General features: G+C 45.2%; 1 protein-coding gene and 1 long non-coding RNA gene across 4 annotated transcripts in view; one reads left to right on the top strand and one right to left on the bottom strand.

Moving 5' to 3' along the window:
• LOC135990623 (collagen alpha-1(XIII) chain-like) overlaps positions 1-16257 on the bottom strand; it is a 62451-nt gene that overhangs the window by 11048 nt on the left and 35146 nt on the right. For both annotated transcript variants that reach the window (XM_065638417.1, XM_065638419.1), the window contains 11 exons: positions 15817-15960; positions 14931-15029; positions 14490-14543; positions 13649-13690; positions 13109-13135; positions 11283-11363; positions 8344-8379; positions 6282-6335; positions 5970-6023; positions 5249-5284; positions 2474-2560 (listed from right to left, as the gene is read on the bottom strand). In XM_065638417.1, coding sequence (XP_065494489.1) covers positions 2474-2560; positions 5249-5284; positions 5970-6023; positions 6282-6335; positions 8344-8379; positions 11283-11363; positions 13109-13135; positions 13649-13690; positions 14490-14543; positions 14931-15029; positions 15817-15960 — 714 coding nt within the window. The remainder of the gene's footprint in view (positions 1-2473; positions 2561-5248; positions 5285-5969; positions 6024-6281; positions 6336-8343; positions 8380-11282; positions 11364-13108; positions 13136-13648; positions 13691-14489; positions 14544-14930; positions 15030-15816; positions 15961-16257) is intronic.
• Positions 1-16257, top strand: part of LOC135990627 (uncharacterized) — a 40788-nt gene that overhangs the window by 18502 nt on the left and 6029 nt on the right. The window contains exons 3-4 of one of the 2 annotated variants that reach the window (XR_010606443.1): positions 4640-4748; positions 11435-11580. This is a non-coding gene — a long non-coding RNA (uncharacterized LOC135990627). Of the gene's footprint in view, positions 1-4639; positions 4749-11434; positions 11581-16257 lie in introns of those variants that run through there. The other variant, XR_010606444.1, reaches the window with a different exon arrangement.

Raw genomic sequence — 16257 nt, 5'->3', positions numbered from 1 at the left:
AAGAGGTACACATTCTAATACGGCCATGCAGAGTGAATCCTAACTGAGAGCAGGACAAAAAAAGAAAGGTAGGCTTCCAGGGCACCAGTAGAATCCTTGCGCCTGGGAAATTAAGGTGCTTTATTCAGCCAAAACTTTTTCCATAGAAACCTGGCTATTATCAGTGGGGGGCAAAACACAATGGGTCAGTGTTTCTTCTCTTTTGTGGACTGTTCTGGGCAGGTGTTGCTTCACCTGTGGGATTGGCAGAATTTCTTCCTGTTACCCAGAATTTACAGAGCAGCAGCTGAGACTTTGCAAGTGGTCACGTTACAGTTGCTGCTCCAAAGAGATAATGGCAGCACCCAAAGGAGGGAATGCTGGAAGGAAGACTAATTTAGCTCTTCACAAAGGTCAAATAACAAAAGCTTTCAATGGCAATTTCAGGGCTAGTTTCCTCCACAAACTAAAAAAACCTTCCAAACTAAATGTGGCTTTTTTCTTAGGGACACATTTTCCCAGCTAGTTGAACTAACTGATATCCCATACCTTGTAAATGGCATCGAACACCTTTCAGTGAGCATAAAGCTTGGCTTAACTGTACTCAAGCAGTCAGGGCAAATGGGGGCTGAAAGGGCAGTGGAGTACAAATTTCAATGTATTTTGGAGTTGTCAAGACAGCTACAGGGAGCAAAAGCCTCACCTGAATGCTGCATCTCCAGAAAATCTCAGAGTAAATAAGTAGATTGGTGATGTTTAATGGGATACTTCGAAATCAGTTGCAGTTACATGTTCCTAAATACCTCTATCCTACAGTAGCTGGGTTAGATGAGGCACTAATACAATAATCATCCTTTAATACTTGAATAAGCTGGATATTGGACGCTACGGGTAACATTTGGACTTCTAGGAAGGGTCACAAATAGGAATTTTCTGGCAGGAATCAAGGGAGATAAGTATCCAGTTACTATGTTTCACATGTGCTCACTAACAACAGAATAACTATTGTTTTTAGTCATCGCAGTGTATAGGGTGACAGAGGTAATACTGCTTGGCATCAGGCTGCACTAGCCACATACAAGCGCTTAAAAATAGTGAGAACATTGCAGCTTCTTGCTAGAAAGCCAAGCTGGTGCAGAGGCAGGTCTTCATATATTTTAGTCTACTGAAAGCTCTCAAAGTGCAAGCAAAGGAAGAATTGAAGCAGTTGTAAGTAAATTCACATTCCCGCCACATTTTTCCCATGCCACAAAGGAATGCTGAGAGCAGCTGTGAATCATAGCATGAAGGGAAGGGCCTGTTTCTGCCAGCAGCGTGAGGAAGGTAGGATGGAGATGGGTAAGGAAGGAATTGCCAGGGGTTTCTAGGGCATGCAGCTATTTGGAGGTGTCAGAAAATAACAACCAAGATAGAGAAAAAAGCAAACGAGCATGCAGGAAAGGGAAGGTACGCCATACCAATGGGCATGGGGCATCCAGGCCGTCCAGCCCAGGTAACCCCGGCTCACCCTTCTCGCCTTTAAAACCTCGGAGACCCTGTTCATGAAATCAACCACTATCGTTATTTCAGTTAATGCCAGTCACCTCCATGTCACGGGAGGAGAGGCCGAGTCCCCCGCGGGGACTGGCGCAGGGCACTCTGCTGCATAGCCAGAACACAGATGGCTCATGGGTTTAGTTTTAGTTTTGTCTGCATAATCAGTAGTAGCAGTTTCCTTTCTGTTTTTCTGTGATCTGAGCCAAGAGGTACTTCTCGGAGTTAAACCTAAGAGGATAGGAATGGTGTCTCCTCCATTCTGAAATCATCCATTCTTACTGCTCTCACTAGCAAACCCAGCAGCTGGATTTCTAGATGCATGATCCACAGCTACTCCTGGGATTTATGGCAGTACTACAGATTTTTGGCAGTGTTTACTGTAGCGTTTGAGTGTAGATGAAAATGCATACATATTCCTGTCTTTATTCATGTGTCTAGATTTATAGACAATGTATTTTGACAGAAACATAACCCATTTGAAATAACTGAGATTTGTTTTCCCTCTGGGTAATGCAGCTGGAGTGCCCTGTGTCGCTCTCAGGCGATCACATCGTCTGGCTGTTATTCCAAGGCCAGAGAAACATCATTCAGGTTCTGCCGTTACGTAGACACGATGACACGAAACATCTCCAGAGAAGAGCCGTAACCAGCAGCAAAGGAGACACAGGGCTCTATCCGCAAAGGAGAAAGCCCAGGGCTCCCAGCACATGGGACACCCCCATGTATCCCAAACCTTTGTGAGGTGTGGAAGAAGGAACATAACCATGGTCACTCAGCCTGATTGCTCCAAGGCTCAGTGGTTGCCCACTGAAGAAAGCAGCTTTGCCATAGACTGCATTGGGAACCAAGCTGGGCCTTATACAAGTGTTGCACTTTTAAGAGACCACTATTTATGATTTCCTTCTTTCTTCCCCATCAACAGATCTTAAAACAATACATTTGATGAAACAGAACATACCAACGGACAGGGTGCATCTAATCCAGGCGCTCCTTGGTCTCCCTTATCCCCTTTAGACCCTCTAGAGCCTTTCTTGCCCCTCTCCCCCTGTAAATAATAGTTTAGTCCAAGAAAAAAAAGAATACACAAAAGCTTTAGGATCATCCATTTCAAACGAATGTCAGTGAAAGTTGTTTGTTTGTTTTTTTAAATTAAACATTTAGGAACCATTTTAAAAGAAGATGTTAAGTGAAAAACAATGTATTTAGCAGCACAGACATACCCCAGGAAGGTGTGATTCTTACAATGGTTTGATATTACAATTTCTCTGCAGGCTCCAGAGCCAGGGCAGTGGGGGAAACATCCCACCCATAGCAGGTCAGCCAAGGCAAGGTATAACGTGGGCATTTGACACTTATATCTATACTAAATCTTGCTGTATAACAGAGGAAATTCTCAAAACTGCTGCGCGTAAAACAAGGGAAGGGGCTGCTGCACAGAGAATTGAATTTAGGGTCCTTGTGGAGAAGGTTAAGGGAATTAAGGGATAAAAATCAGAGAGCACAGGTTGCTGGTTCTTCTTAAAAAAAGGTGTTAAACCCAAAGCTGGTGAGAGAAATGGATGGGAGAGGCAAGGAGAAGTCACCCAGAACCAAGCACTGGGACAAAGAGGATAATCCAGGAAAATGCAGCATGGGCTGTTCTGGAGGAAGGAGGAAGGAACCAGGAAGAAAGGCGGAAGAGGAGAAAGGGATAAAGGGGACAAAGGTGGACCTGTAGGAGCGAGGAAGATGCACATACACACAAGAAAAAAAAAAGGCATTAAAATAACAGTGAAAATATCAGCTTGGTAGCACAAGTCCAGGGTTTACACTTTTTCAGCTGGGTTGCTCTAAAGGCTACCAGGTCTCATCACTACCTGGTGCCACAACATCATCTCTGCCTGTCCCCAGGCCCAGCTGTGCTCAACTCCCACACACTGAACAACGGGCAGCACGAGCATTTCTGGGATTTGAAAGGCACCGCTCTGCCTACAGGAACAGAGAGGATTTTGGCAAAGCAAATTCTCATGTTTAGTGTGCTCGACACTTAAAATCTTCATATTGAAGTGCGGTGCACACTGCTGGTGTCTAAAAGAGAGGCATTTCAAATGAACACGTGTGCTGTTTAACTCCTATAAGTGGTAGTGATCTGTTCACAATTTTTGAATGAGGGCAGGAGCGAGGGGAAGCCCCTGTACACAGACTTAGCGGGAAACATGGTAATTTCTAGGATCTCACCTCGTGCAGAGATATTGCACTTGCCCACTTCCAGTCCCGAGTTTTTCATGCCTTTTCTTTTCAAAATATTGATTGCAGCGAGGCAAAACACATGCAGGCTTCAAGGGGCCAGCAAAACTTCCAACTCGGCCTCTACAAGGAGGTACAGTTTCTCCCAGATTTCATTTGCTTTTATGTGAAAGCTCATGAAAACCCTACCAGTCTGCCTGCAGCGGGTGAGAGACCTTTCTTTTAAATAAAATACCCAATCTACAAACCAACTGAAAAAGTCTAGGAAGGTTATTTTTTTGTTTAGAAGCCACACAAACAAAGCAAAACACACCTTAATGAAGAAGAAGCAAAGCCAGAAATGCAATGATTAAAAAAGGGGAGAACTTTGGAACTCCTATGAAACTTGGACCTTTCTCCCCTAGTTTAAGATGCCAGTTGGCTACTTGCTTTCCAAAACTGCCCATTCTGTGCAGAGTAAGGTCAGAAATACATTGCAGATAAAGGACAGATAAAGAACACTCACTATATATCAAAAGCAAATTCACATAAAGAAATCATTGCATGGGCACATGCACTGTAAAACTTTACATTTTCAGAAAAACTTAGGTGATACCAAAGTCTTATGAAGAGAAGATATATGTGTATGTGTGAGTACATGCATAGAGACATACACATGTGTACTATATTGAACTGCTTGACATATTTATACAATTGTAATCTCAGTAAGACTCTAATCCATAAGTCATTTATATTTCTAAATATAAATTATATTCAACTATAGCTCTCAGCTGTTTTTATCAAAAAGATTCAGAGCCTTAACAGGCAAGAAATTCCTTATGTTGTGGAAAACCTGATGAAAAAGCAAGGTGCTTCTCAACATGCACTTTTTAGTAATGTTTATCTTTCCATAACACAGGTGGTATGACAGAAAAGCAGCCATTTACGTTATTGATTTTGATGCAACTCTTCACCATCGCATCCATTCAGGACAATGCCTGAGGAAACTTCATTTCTGATTCTTTAAGGTAAACTAATTTAATTTATCTTTTCCAAATTTCTATATTCCAAATTCTCTGGAGGATTGTTTGGTAGAGGGCAACCTTCTTTTGCATGTTTCAGGGGGAATTTAGAAGAAACATAGTAAGATTCGCTGGCTCCACCTCATTTAATTCTCACGGGAATCCTTACATCAGTAAATAGACAAGCAGGATTTCCTAAAGCATGCACGTTGGCCTAACTCTGCTACACATGAAGTTCCATGCTTCAGTGAGAACAGAGCTATCACAACAATGAACTTGTTAGAAAATCCCTCCTACAGCTTTCAGATAGATGTATCACACTGTCCCAGGTGATTATACGAGATACACGTATCACTTTCTAAAATACAAGTTCGTAAAGTTACTTATATGAAGGCCTAGCAGACAGAATTACATGTTAGCTACTTGAGGTTGCTCAGGAGTTAACCGGTCTGTCACCACGTGAAGACATTAGTAACTAAATACAAGAAGTTTGCCTGGTAACTTACCCGGACTCCTTTGTCACCAGGTAGACCTTGTAAACCCTGAAATACATCAACATGAGAAGAAATATTTTAAAGCAAGTAGGCCCCCTTGTATTCCCACTCAAAAAGAAGAATGCATGTCCAAGAGTTTGTTTGTTTTCCATTCCTACCAATTGCTCTATGGTAAAAAAACCAACCAAATAAAAACCCCACACAAAACAAACACACAAACTTTTCCAGCAGACCACCTCCTCTTCATCTCCATTAGACCATCCAGGCTGTAACACCACAACTACTACTCTAAGGGTTCTTCAAATAAATCACAAACTAGTTTAGAGAATGCAGTCTGAAAAAAAGCAGCAAACTTCATTTTTTTTGTGTTAAACAACGAAGCAGCTCCATGATTACACAAAACTAGAGTTCCAACACTGGTTTAATTTTGCAAAACGTAATCCCCAACGGTGGCAGTAAACTCACTGAAGGCAGCTTTTGTCACAGCAACGACAGGACAGGGCCCCCTCACCTCAGACAGGTGGAAGGCAGGCACCCAAGCTGTGGAAAGGTAAACGGAGCAAATGTGCTCTTTCTATTGCTCCCATGGTGCACATAAGCTTGTAACTTTGGGTCTTCAACACCTAACCCAGCTGAAATCGCAAATGTTGTATTACAGCAGCATATTAAGTTACCAACCACAGCAAGGAAACAGGCACTGAAGATAACAAATCCCTGGTACCCCCATACTTACAGGAAGCCCTGCTGGCCCCATTGGTCCTACAACTCCAGGATCTCCTTTACTGCCCTGAAATGGAGACAAAAGAGTAGAAATCATTACACTCCTATTCAGTGCAGCACAGCAGTGCTATAGATGAAATGTAAAGGACGTTTCGAAGCACCTAAAAACCCCAGGGATGAGATACTCAAAAATTAAAGGCCCAGCTTGTATGCACAAGGGGTGAGCAGTTCCAGCTCTAGGAAAACCTGGAGCTTCTCTATCCCAGGGAGCTGGAGTATGTTCAAAGAAGTCACAGAGCACTGGTCGCTTCTGAAAGAAACTCACCCTTTCTCCTTTTGGTCCTGCTGGTCCTGAAACCCCACTTGGTCCTGGAGTACCCTGTAGTTGTAGGAAGGAAAACACATCAGGACATTTTTATTCTAGGGGTTCCTTAAGGCTAGGAGACACTGCTGCTCCTGTAGGAAAACGCACAGCTGGGAAGGACAGTCTGGTGGTGGGAGGCATCTAGCATCACTACAGCTTTCAGTGTTGGTGGCGACAGGTTTGAAGTAGTTGTTATAGGCAATTTGAAGAACATGGGAGCTGCTATGCCAGATCACACCAGCACCATTTTACAGAGCCTTTTTTTAAAGTTTGAAACTATCTCTTGACAATCATTACAGCAGGCATTTATTTCTACCAGTTCCACAGGAGGGAATCCTTCCTCTCTGGTTTATATCAGACAAGGCTGAAAGCTGTAGCAGATTAAAGGCCATTTAGATATATGATAAGCAGTTTTCTTTTCTTTTTCTTTATTTCCTTATTTTCTGTTTTCCCTGTTAAGTCAGTTGAGTTGAGCAAAACCAGAAGAGTTTGGTTACTTGGTGGCAGGCAGCCGTCAGTCATGCAAGTCGAAAGACACCATGCTGTAGAGGTGAACGCAGATGCATACATAGGCAGATGCAAACTCAGAGAGGCATCGTTCAGTCCCTGTCCCCTTTTTGCCATTTTTGTCACTCCGCCAGGCTCTCAATCGTACTAGCAAGAAAACCCAGTCTTTTTGCTAACCCCTTGACACAGGGGCCATCTCTCCCTAGCATCCCAAACTTACAATTTCTTCATGGAGCCTCAGGAAAGGGATACTTTCGAGGCCCATAACCTGCCTTCTGGGAAGAACAAAGGATGAAGCTTCTGAAACAGGGAAATCTTTTTCCAATAGCTTTAAGGAAAAGGGTCTTGCACTTTCTAAAGTGAACTTGCAATCTTTTGTCACTAAAGTAACCCCTCTGATGTGAGCAGGATGACTCATGTGGGGCAGGAGAGCTTTTCAGACACGGTCTGCAGAATGTAAGTGGAGAAGCAGTCCGTGCAGCACACAACTTCAATGCAGTGAAGGAAGTGAGAAAAATCAGGTTTTCCCTTACATCCCTGCACAGGAGTTCACATCATGGACATCTTAATTGCCTACACATACACATCATTTTAAGATCATTTAGTGCCAGGAAATACATTGAAATCTCACCTGCATATTGATAAAATTAGATCTACCATTTCCCCAAAACAAGTGAGGGTATAAGCTGCCATTCAGATTCTGTTCAGAAGTTCGAGTGGCTCAATTATTTCCAGTTAGGCAAAATTGCCTTTTCTTTTTAAATAGCCAAATGGATTGTACATGGGTGATGCGTGATTTCCCAACAGGGCTTAAAAATATTTGGCCCTTATTTAATAGCTGTTACCAAAGACTAGCAAATGGTTTGCAGAACCAGGTTAGCATCACTTGTTTCATTCTGAATTTGACAGACTGAGAAGCTTAGGCACAAGGAGTTTATTTCCTTCACATCTCACAGCGAGTTAGCAACAAGAAGTGGGAATCTTGCATCTTCCTGCTCCACTATTAGCTGTCGCTGCCTCTCAGATGCATATGTACTATATGTACTAGATTGGACATGGCAATGCAGCCTTAAGCACTGTGTGTGAAAACGATGCACAAAGCTTTTTGCTCATGAGACAAAACACACTGGCATTATTGTGCCCAAGACAAAACCAAAGAGCTACTGTCGTGAAAAGGTGGTAAGCAAGGCTACCATGGAGAACAGCAGGATGGAGACCCCTCACGGTAAAGAGGGCAAGAGAACAGACCATCATGGAACCATGCAGAGGTTTCATTCATCTTGTTATTAAGATAAAGTAGAACAAATAGGCTGTGAGCCCAGGATCCAGACTTGTAGCATCAAAAAAAGACAAGCGTGTGACATCACTTCTCAGTCTAAGTTTAACCCCCACCTCCCAAGCCTGCTTTGGAGAAAATAAGGTTATTCCTGGCATAAACAAGACTCTGGTGGAAAAGACGAGACAAGTCACGATACTGGGGAGAAGGAACATAAGGTAATGGAGAAACAGAACTCACCGGTGGTCCAGGCCTGCCGTCTAAACCTGAAGCACCCTGAACAGATGGGGTAGGGTTAACAAAAACAAGGCAAGAGGAGAGGGGAGGGTGAGGGGGAAAGGAGAGGGGAGACATGAGTGAAGCAGTGACTTGAGACAAACATATGCTTGCAATAAACAAAAATTAAGATCTCATGGACAGGTGATGGTACTTACAAGCAAACCAACAAAAACATAGAAACACCGAATAGATATAATATTCACCTGCCACTTTCAGATCCCCTTAAGAACACAAATGTCCCTCTCTCAGTGCCACCACGAAAACCCCTGAGGAACAAGCTGTTCTGTGACAGGTGATGAAAAGGACAACGTGCCAGTGGAGCTGAAACCTGCATTGCCTTAGCAGCAGGCTGGGCAACACAGATGAGACACAAGTCTCAGAGGCCCGTGGTCAGAGGCATTTACAAGCAGTGCAGAGCCATCAGCCGTTCCAGTTCCTTCCAAGAAACCAAGGTGCACGCTTAACTTGTTCCGCTCTACATCCAGTTGTTTGGAGGCTTATAAAACAGGTGGCTTATCTTCCTGTGTCACCAGAGCAGACTTCCACCTGATTAAGTGGCCCTTTTCTGTCTGCTTGGCTCTTGCCCTGAATTTCTTCATCCGTAAGACCTAACAGTGGTTCTGCCCAAGGCCCATCTAGCCCAGTGTCTCATCTCTGAGAGTGGCCAGTGAAGAAAGCTTTGGTAGAATATAAGTACCAAATACTGAGTTTTCCTCCTCTTGAGTATGACAAATTCCTCAGCTTGTCAGCCATACAGAGAAGCTCAAGGCTACTGCAATCAGTGCCAAAATGTCCTGAAATTCTGGCATGATGTCAAGCCCCAAGTAACACACGAAAAGGCAGCAGATCCAGCTCTGGGGTTTATACAGAGTCAGTCTTTGAAATATTTCAGTACCTGTTTGGCACTGCATTTAGTCTGATGGGCTGAAAACACACTGGCTCAGGCATGGAAAATCTTATGGAGTTAGGTAGCTCTGAGGAGTGATACAAGGTCCACAACCTCTCTCTGATCTTACGAACAGCTCAGGAACTGTGCTTTCTAGTTGGCCAGCTGGTATTGTTGATCTAAACGCAAAACATTTCTAAGAGGAGACTTCTGAGCCAGTCTTCCCCACTCCACAGCTCAGGAAGAGTGATGTGAAAAGCCAAGGGACCCTGGTTTCTCGTGGGGCTCACTGCTGTAGGAGAACCAGCTAGCACATTCCTCGCCACACTGATGAGCTTGTCAGGATAATTGCTGGAGCATCTTCTGCTCCGACTGTCACAGGGACCTCCCTCCCCTACGCTGATACCACACAGATTTGAGGGAATAACTGTTGACACTGACACGGGAAGCTGCCATTTGCATTTCTCAGGGCAAAACAGGTTTTTAGTTCTCTCAGCTTCACTGAAGCACAATCACAGAATCACAGAATCACAGAATCACACACAGAATCACAGAATGTTAGGGATTGGAAGGGACCTCAAAAGATCATCTAGTCCAATCCCCCTGCCAGAGCAGGAAAACTTAGGTGAGGTTACACAGGAAGGCGTCCAGGCGGGTTTGAATGTCTCCAGAGAAGGAGAATCCACAACCCCCCTGGGCAGCCTGTTCCAGTGTTCTGTCACCCTCACTGAGAAGAAGTTTCTTCTCACATTTAAGTGGAACCTCTTGTGTTCCAGCTTGGACCCATTACCCCTTGTCTTACTGTTGGTTGTCACCGAGAAGAGCCTAGCTCCATCCTCGTGACACCCACCCTTTATATATTTATAAACATTAATGAGGTCACCCCTCAGTCTCCTCTTCTCCAAGCTAAAGAGACCCAGCTCCCTCAGCCTTTCCTCATAAGGGAGATGCTCCACTCCCTTAATCATCTTTGTGGCCCTATCCTTTGCATTTAAGCCTTCCGAAAGCCCACGGGCTGTGGGTGGAGCCGCAGTCAATACACTCAAAATGAGCTCGAGTGCCGAGAGTCAGATAAAAAGTATCCAGGCCGTGGAAGGTAACTGCTGTATAGCACAACTACAAGAGGAAAACATTTTACAAAGACACACACATTTCAGCCAAAGTTAGGGACAAGGGATCTGGGTGATCGAACACAGGCTGACATAGTCACACAGTACACAAGACACACTTTGCGGTGCTGGTTTCCAGGCAGTACATTCAGCAAGTGCTTTTTATGAGAGAACTTGGGGGCTGAGAGAGCAACTGGGTGGGACTGAGTAACCAGTGATTCATTATCAGCTGTCAGCTGAGTCTCAGACACCGGGTGAAGAGGCTTTTAGCAGATGCGAGCTAAGAGCTTCACAAAGTCTTCAGGTTTGTATCTAAAGCTCCTGTAGCTTCTTCATAATTCTGCCAAAATTCCCTCATGCTAAGCAAAGCAGCGCACTAACACCAGTCTAATGCGGCTGAGTTCACATACAGCAGGGAACGCAGCAGAGGCTTCTAGCATGTCAGGGAAAGCATCGACTCCATCAAAGAAGTGACAGGAAAATTTTGGCTAGTGAAGAAGCTAGATGCATTCAGAACCAGCAAGCTTTTGTACAAAGCCTGGCCCAGGTGGCAAACTGCTGGGAAGGATCTTCCTTTTCCACATATTTTTTACTTCTGTTTCTGTCTTGCCCCATTGCCCTGAAGTGCAAAGAACGCCCAGGAAAGCTGCTGCTTGTTTTTCCAGATCCTGACAGAAGCAGGAAGTTTTAAAGTGATCAATGATCTATTTAACAGATCTAAAAGATGAAGGTTCTGTACAGAAATTGAGGTTTTAAGTTTAAAAAGCAAAGGCACAGGTATTCATAGGTCATCTCTTTCTTTGACGTTACATATCAAATCCCTGCATGCGTCTCCTATTGAGGGATCATTTTACAGCTGATATAAGTTTGGCTCATGAAGTGCTGCTTGCTTCCTGGATACTTACGGGTAATCCCAGTGGCCCTCTGTCTCCTTTTTCACCCTGGGCACCCTTCTCTCCTTTCATTCCATCAATCCCTGCTTCCCCCTAAAGGAAGGATGGAGCAGAAAATAAACCCACTGTAACACCACTTATATAACAAACATTCCTCCCTTCAGAGAGCACTGAAGAGGCAGAGAGAACCCAAGAGACTGCGGAGCAATGCTCAAGCCCCATTTCTCGGCCCAATCTGAAGAAAACCAGCATCGGACAGATGACCTCTGTGTGGGCACCTGATTTAAGCCAAAGGCAGTAAGAGGAGATTCAGGCCTAGTGGGTAAAGATGGTCAAAGGGGAACTGAGCTCGCTGCTACATTGCTCTCCCTGCTACCACATGGAGTGTCAGGGTAAATAAAAGTAGCCAGAAGTTGTCCGGTAGGGTGAGGTTACATTTTAAGATGCAGATTCAATGCAAGTGAATGACAGGTGTCTGTTTTTGTAAATGGAAAAGTATGAGTTTCAAAATTTGGGAAAAAAATCATAATTCCTTTTCCAATGGTATTTTTAAAATTCTGTATTATAAACTAGAAAGCACTATTAAACAAAATATTCTTTTTTCATAAATTCAAAACGCAACCCAAAGCCTCACACCCCATGCCCTCGCCATTTTAAAACACTATTTTGGTTGCATTTTGAAACAGAAGTGTTGGAAGAACCAAGTTTGTACAGAAACAGTAAGCGTAACATTGCTGCCTCACTCTACTGGCACTCCAGTTTCCATACAACCACATGCCCTACAACACTGTTTGGCTTGGGCACATACCTAGCAGAGTTACTTATTTCTGACATGTCTGCAAAGGGTATAAAATGCTCTTCCTTGCCACTACCGAAAGCCTCATTATAAAAAGACTTATTACAAATTGCAGGGATGGAACAAAACCCTCCTCATTTTAGACATCTCTTTGCACCTGCTAATTAAGACTACATGGATCCTCTGTTCAAGGAGAAACCAGTGCAGTATTTCCTCTGTCTATAATCCAGTCTGTGCTGTGCAAGACTTTCATCTGCATTTGTTTGGCACATATTCCAGAGACAACTGCACTTTCGGAAATTTCCCAGGCCCTTGGTAGCAGTGGCTAGCAAGTTACAGAGAAGCAAGATAGACAACTGTATCTGTAATCAACATTTGGAAGATGAATCGGGGTAAATATACCATCTCATTTAGCAACCAAATAGCACTGGCAGCCAAATACTAAGCATAACCGGAAGACATTTGCCACATTTTTCTATCTTTGTCAAGAATAACGTTGGAGCACCGCGTTCTTCCTCTTTGAAGATTTCCACTGAAATATTTTTTTCATCTAGATGTACTGTTTTACTACAGGCAAACCAATGATGCAGGCTGAACATAAACACATGTAGATGGAGATTTAAAAGCTGCTAATCACCACGAACAGTGAAGTTCTTGGGTGGCTTTACAGCAGAATTTGCAGGGTAAAGAACCTGGCTGATTTTAAGCTAGAGCTCAGTTACTCAGGACTGTATGACAGGCTGTCCATCCCGCCGTACAGACCTTCATTCTTCGGATAGAGATTTCAACTACGTTCTCATGGGAAGATTTCCAAGGGCTAGTGACTTCCCACTTCTCTGGGTGAAAACTGGAGAAAATGACCAGTTTTCTGGGTCCTAAAGTGAGAGCTGCTAATCCATTTCCTTCAAGAAAATATTCACAAGTACTTGTCCTCTTACCAAGACGGAAAATAACAGTTGCGAGCTAGAAAGTTCTTACTGAAAAATTCTTGCACCTGGGGCAGTCTAGCAGAATTTCAGGATGCAATGTTCTGCAGTCTTACCTTCGGTCCTGGGAGGCCCTGAAGACCCTGTGTGTGGGACGAGAGACAAAATATGAGTCATGTTTAAGGATGTGCTTTAAAATCCAGGTATCCCAGTTCAGTGTGCAGCATAGAGCGTTCGCTTTCTGACACACAGAGGGCACAAATGCTTAGCCCAGGAACCTCTTTATTTGTGTAAAGGGCACTTCATGTACTGTTCTCATCTGGTAATGAGGAGGCTCACGCCAAGAACAACCTGGCAGCAGGCCAGGCTTGCTATTAAGACCATTTTTGCAGTTGATCCCTTTAATCCCATCCATCCCGTCTTGCCACTGTCTTCCCTTTCATCTCAGACCAACATAACCTTCTCTCTTTACCTACCCAGCCCATCGCAGCTCTGACCTACCCTGGGGGTGGTTTTGGAAGTGATCCTAAGCATATTCCTTTTTCCACACCACAGTGTTTCTGGCTGTTTTCTCCACCCAGAATCCTCCCCAGCCACTTCCCACTCTATCCTCATTCCCAGTGCTTTGCTCCTCAGGTGAATCACTCAAAACTTACTGGAGGTCCTGGTGGGCCTTGGGGTCCAGGGGGACCAGGTATCTGGAAAGCAATGCAAGAGAAGTTACTGTCATAGTCTGCTGTCCTCAGAGGTGAAGGGGAACTGCTGAGAGGGGAGACAGGGCACAGGATGCAGCTGAGCTCTGCTGGGCTTGGAAACCTGGACTCCCCTAAGGACTGCGTTAAGAAGTGGCAGCAATCAAGGACAGAGAGGGTGAGAAGCAGCAGCAGGACTCTGGGGAGGGTTATGCAGCAGTTGCAGAGATTTAGGAGGAAGGAAAGCAGGGCATTTTTTTTTCAGGAACATGTCCACTTCCACTACTCTACCACTGTTCCTGCAAGAAGGCACAAGGTCAACAGCAAGCAGCTGTTTCAGAAGGTAGGAGAGAAGGTGGCTGGCTCCACACATGCAGAGTGTACTGATAGCCCATGGGACTCTTTGCTGCAGGGTGCCACAAAAGCCAGGGGTGAATTCTGAGGGGAGAACAGACAAATTGAAGAACCCATATATATATATATAAATATATATAGGTAGACACATGGAAGTCTTGTTCAGGAAATCTCTTCACTGAAAATGCCAAGGAAAATATTTGTTATGCTTTCCGTGAGCTTCTATTCTTCCCTAGGCATTCATTATTGAAAAATCTAGCTCATGACAAGCAATCACGTGTAAGGGAGAAGTAGGGCACCAGGAGCTAGAGGTGGCTGGCAGCTCAGTCCCACAAGATGAGTTTTGCTCTTTAGCGAAGGGTGGGTTGTGCTGGTTTTCCGCAACACCGCTGCCACATCATCCCTCCGCTACTGCCGAGGTTGCAGAAGGAAGATGAGGAAGGTGACATACCGATTCTCCCGGATTTCCTTTGTTTCCACGCTCCCCAGGCTCGCCCTTCTCTCCCTGTACACAACGACAGACCCTGTCACCACCAGCTGCACTCCGGAGTCTCGCTCCATCAGAAGCCATCTGTGACCCACCCATGTGCTGAGAAGCAGCAGTTCCCCAAAGGAGGAGTGGGAACACATCATGTATTTCACAGACAGCTCACCGGTAGCTCTCCTGCACCTCTGCTTCCAGAGGAGACACCCTACAAACAGGGAGACCTCCAGGAGGTCATGGCTGCCCAAGGGCAGTGCCACAGGACATTCCGTGACACCTAAGCACCTAACTAAGGGGTCTGAGGCTCCTGAGATACTCCGTGCTTTAGCAAATGCACCCTTGTGTGTTTTTCTATGCTGTTTTTCTTTGCCAAGCAGGAAAGAGCAGCCTGTCTTTTTTCATTCTTACTGTCAATCCTGGAAGTCCAATGGGACCTGGCAATCCTGACGGTCCTGGCATCCCTTGGTCACCTCGCTCGCCTTTCTCTCCGGTGGGGCCATCAAGACCCTATGGATCAAGAAAGACTTGTGGATTTTTTTGCACAACTAAGTCAGGCAGACATACAAGACATCATTGCAAGACCTGAGACTGGCTATCATCCCAAGAACACAATGGAAACCCCACACAACCGTCAGATGCCCATGGAAATGCAGGGCTTCGCTAGTACTGAAACTGGATGTTCAAATGCCTGGACACCCTCCAGACATTTGTAGATGTGCCAGTCCCCAGAGCGGGGATAAGGACTGCTTTCCTGCCTCCAAGCTCTGCTCACAATAGCTAGCTGTTGTGACAGCAAGAGTTTTATCCTAGTAGTCTTGTAGAGAGGCAGAAACTCATTGCGTAAAACCCTCTTGGCTGGTGCTGGGGGCACAGAAGTTGTGACAGACTGAAAATGGGAGACTGGGCACCCTGCCCCAGTTAGTGGTGGGGATCCAGGGACTTACTCCATCCTAGGGAGGTGTGTGTGCTGGTACCTCAGCTGCCTTGCTCACAGTCAGGCCTGCTTGCTTACAGCGGCATTTCGGTGCGAGCAATACGCCAGGCAGCAAGCTGAGGAAAAGACACAGTGCCCAAAGAGCAGGGCAGGCAGCTGGGGACAGCCACTCTAGCAAGGTGGACAACACATCTGCCAGGGAGCCAAGACCTGGCTTCTGTATTGGTTCACTTGATACAACAGCGATGAGGTGCCTCCAGCACCCACCTCAGAGGGGCTCTGAGGGACTTGAGAAGTCCCAGGGCTTTGCCCCATAACCTAAATACCAAGCAGTGCCCCGAGAGGCTTTGGTTCACTCACCGGTGAGCCGGCTTGTCCTGGCTCTCCTTTTTCGCCCTTTTCTCCTGTGGCCCCGACATGGCCTGGCTCTCCCTTTATTCCAGGTGGTCCATCCCTTCCTGGCAGTCCGGGAGGACCCATTTCTCCAGGTTTGCCACGTGGTCCCTAAAATAAATCCACACAGAGTGAAACATTTGCCGGGATTAAGGTTACTCCTGCAGAGCGACTCCCTGACCTGGAGACCCTTTCACTGCTCATCCTCTTACTCACAGTAATGCCATTTGAGGAGTCATGGGCAGGACAAAGTACATTTGCCATGCCATCCCAGCTGCTCCTTATAAGCTGGGACCTGGATAAACCATGAATGCTCATTTTTGTGAAGCAAAATATTTTTTTTTTCTCATGTGGGAAAAGCAGCTGTGCAATGGCAGCGACAGAGATGGAAAATACTACCTCCAGATA

Source organism: Caloenas nicobarica, chromosome 7, assembly GCF_036013445.1.
Source record: "Caloenas nicobarica isolate bCalNic1 chromosome 7, bCalNic1.hap1, whole genome shotgun sequence".
NCBI classification, from domain to species: domain Eukaryota; kingdom Metazoa; phylum Chordata; class Aves; order Columbiformes; family Columbidae; genus Caloenas; species Caloenas nicobarica.
This window is presented reverse-complemented; position numbering and strand designations above follow the sequence as displayed.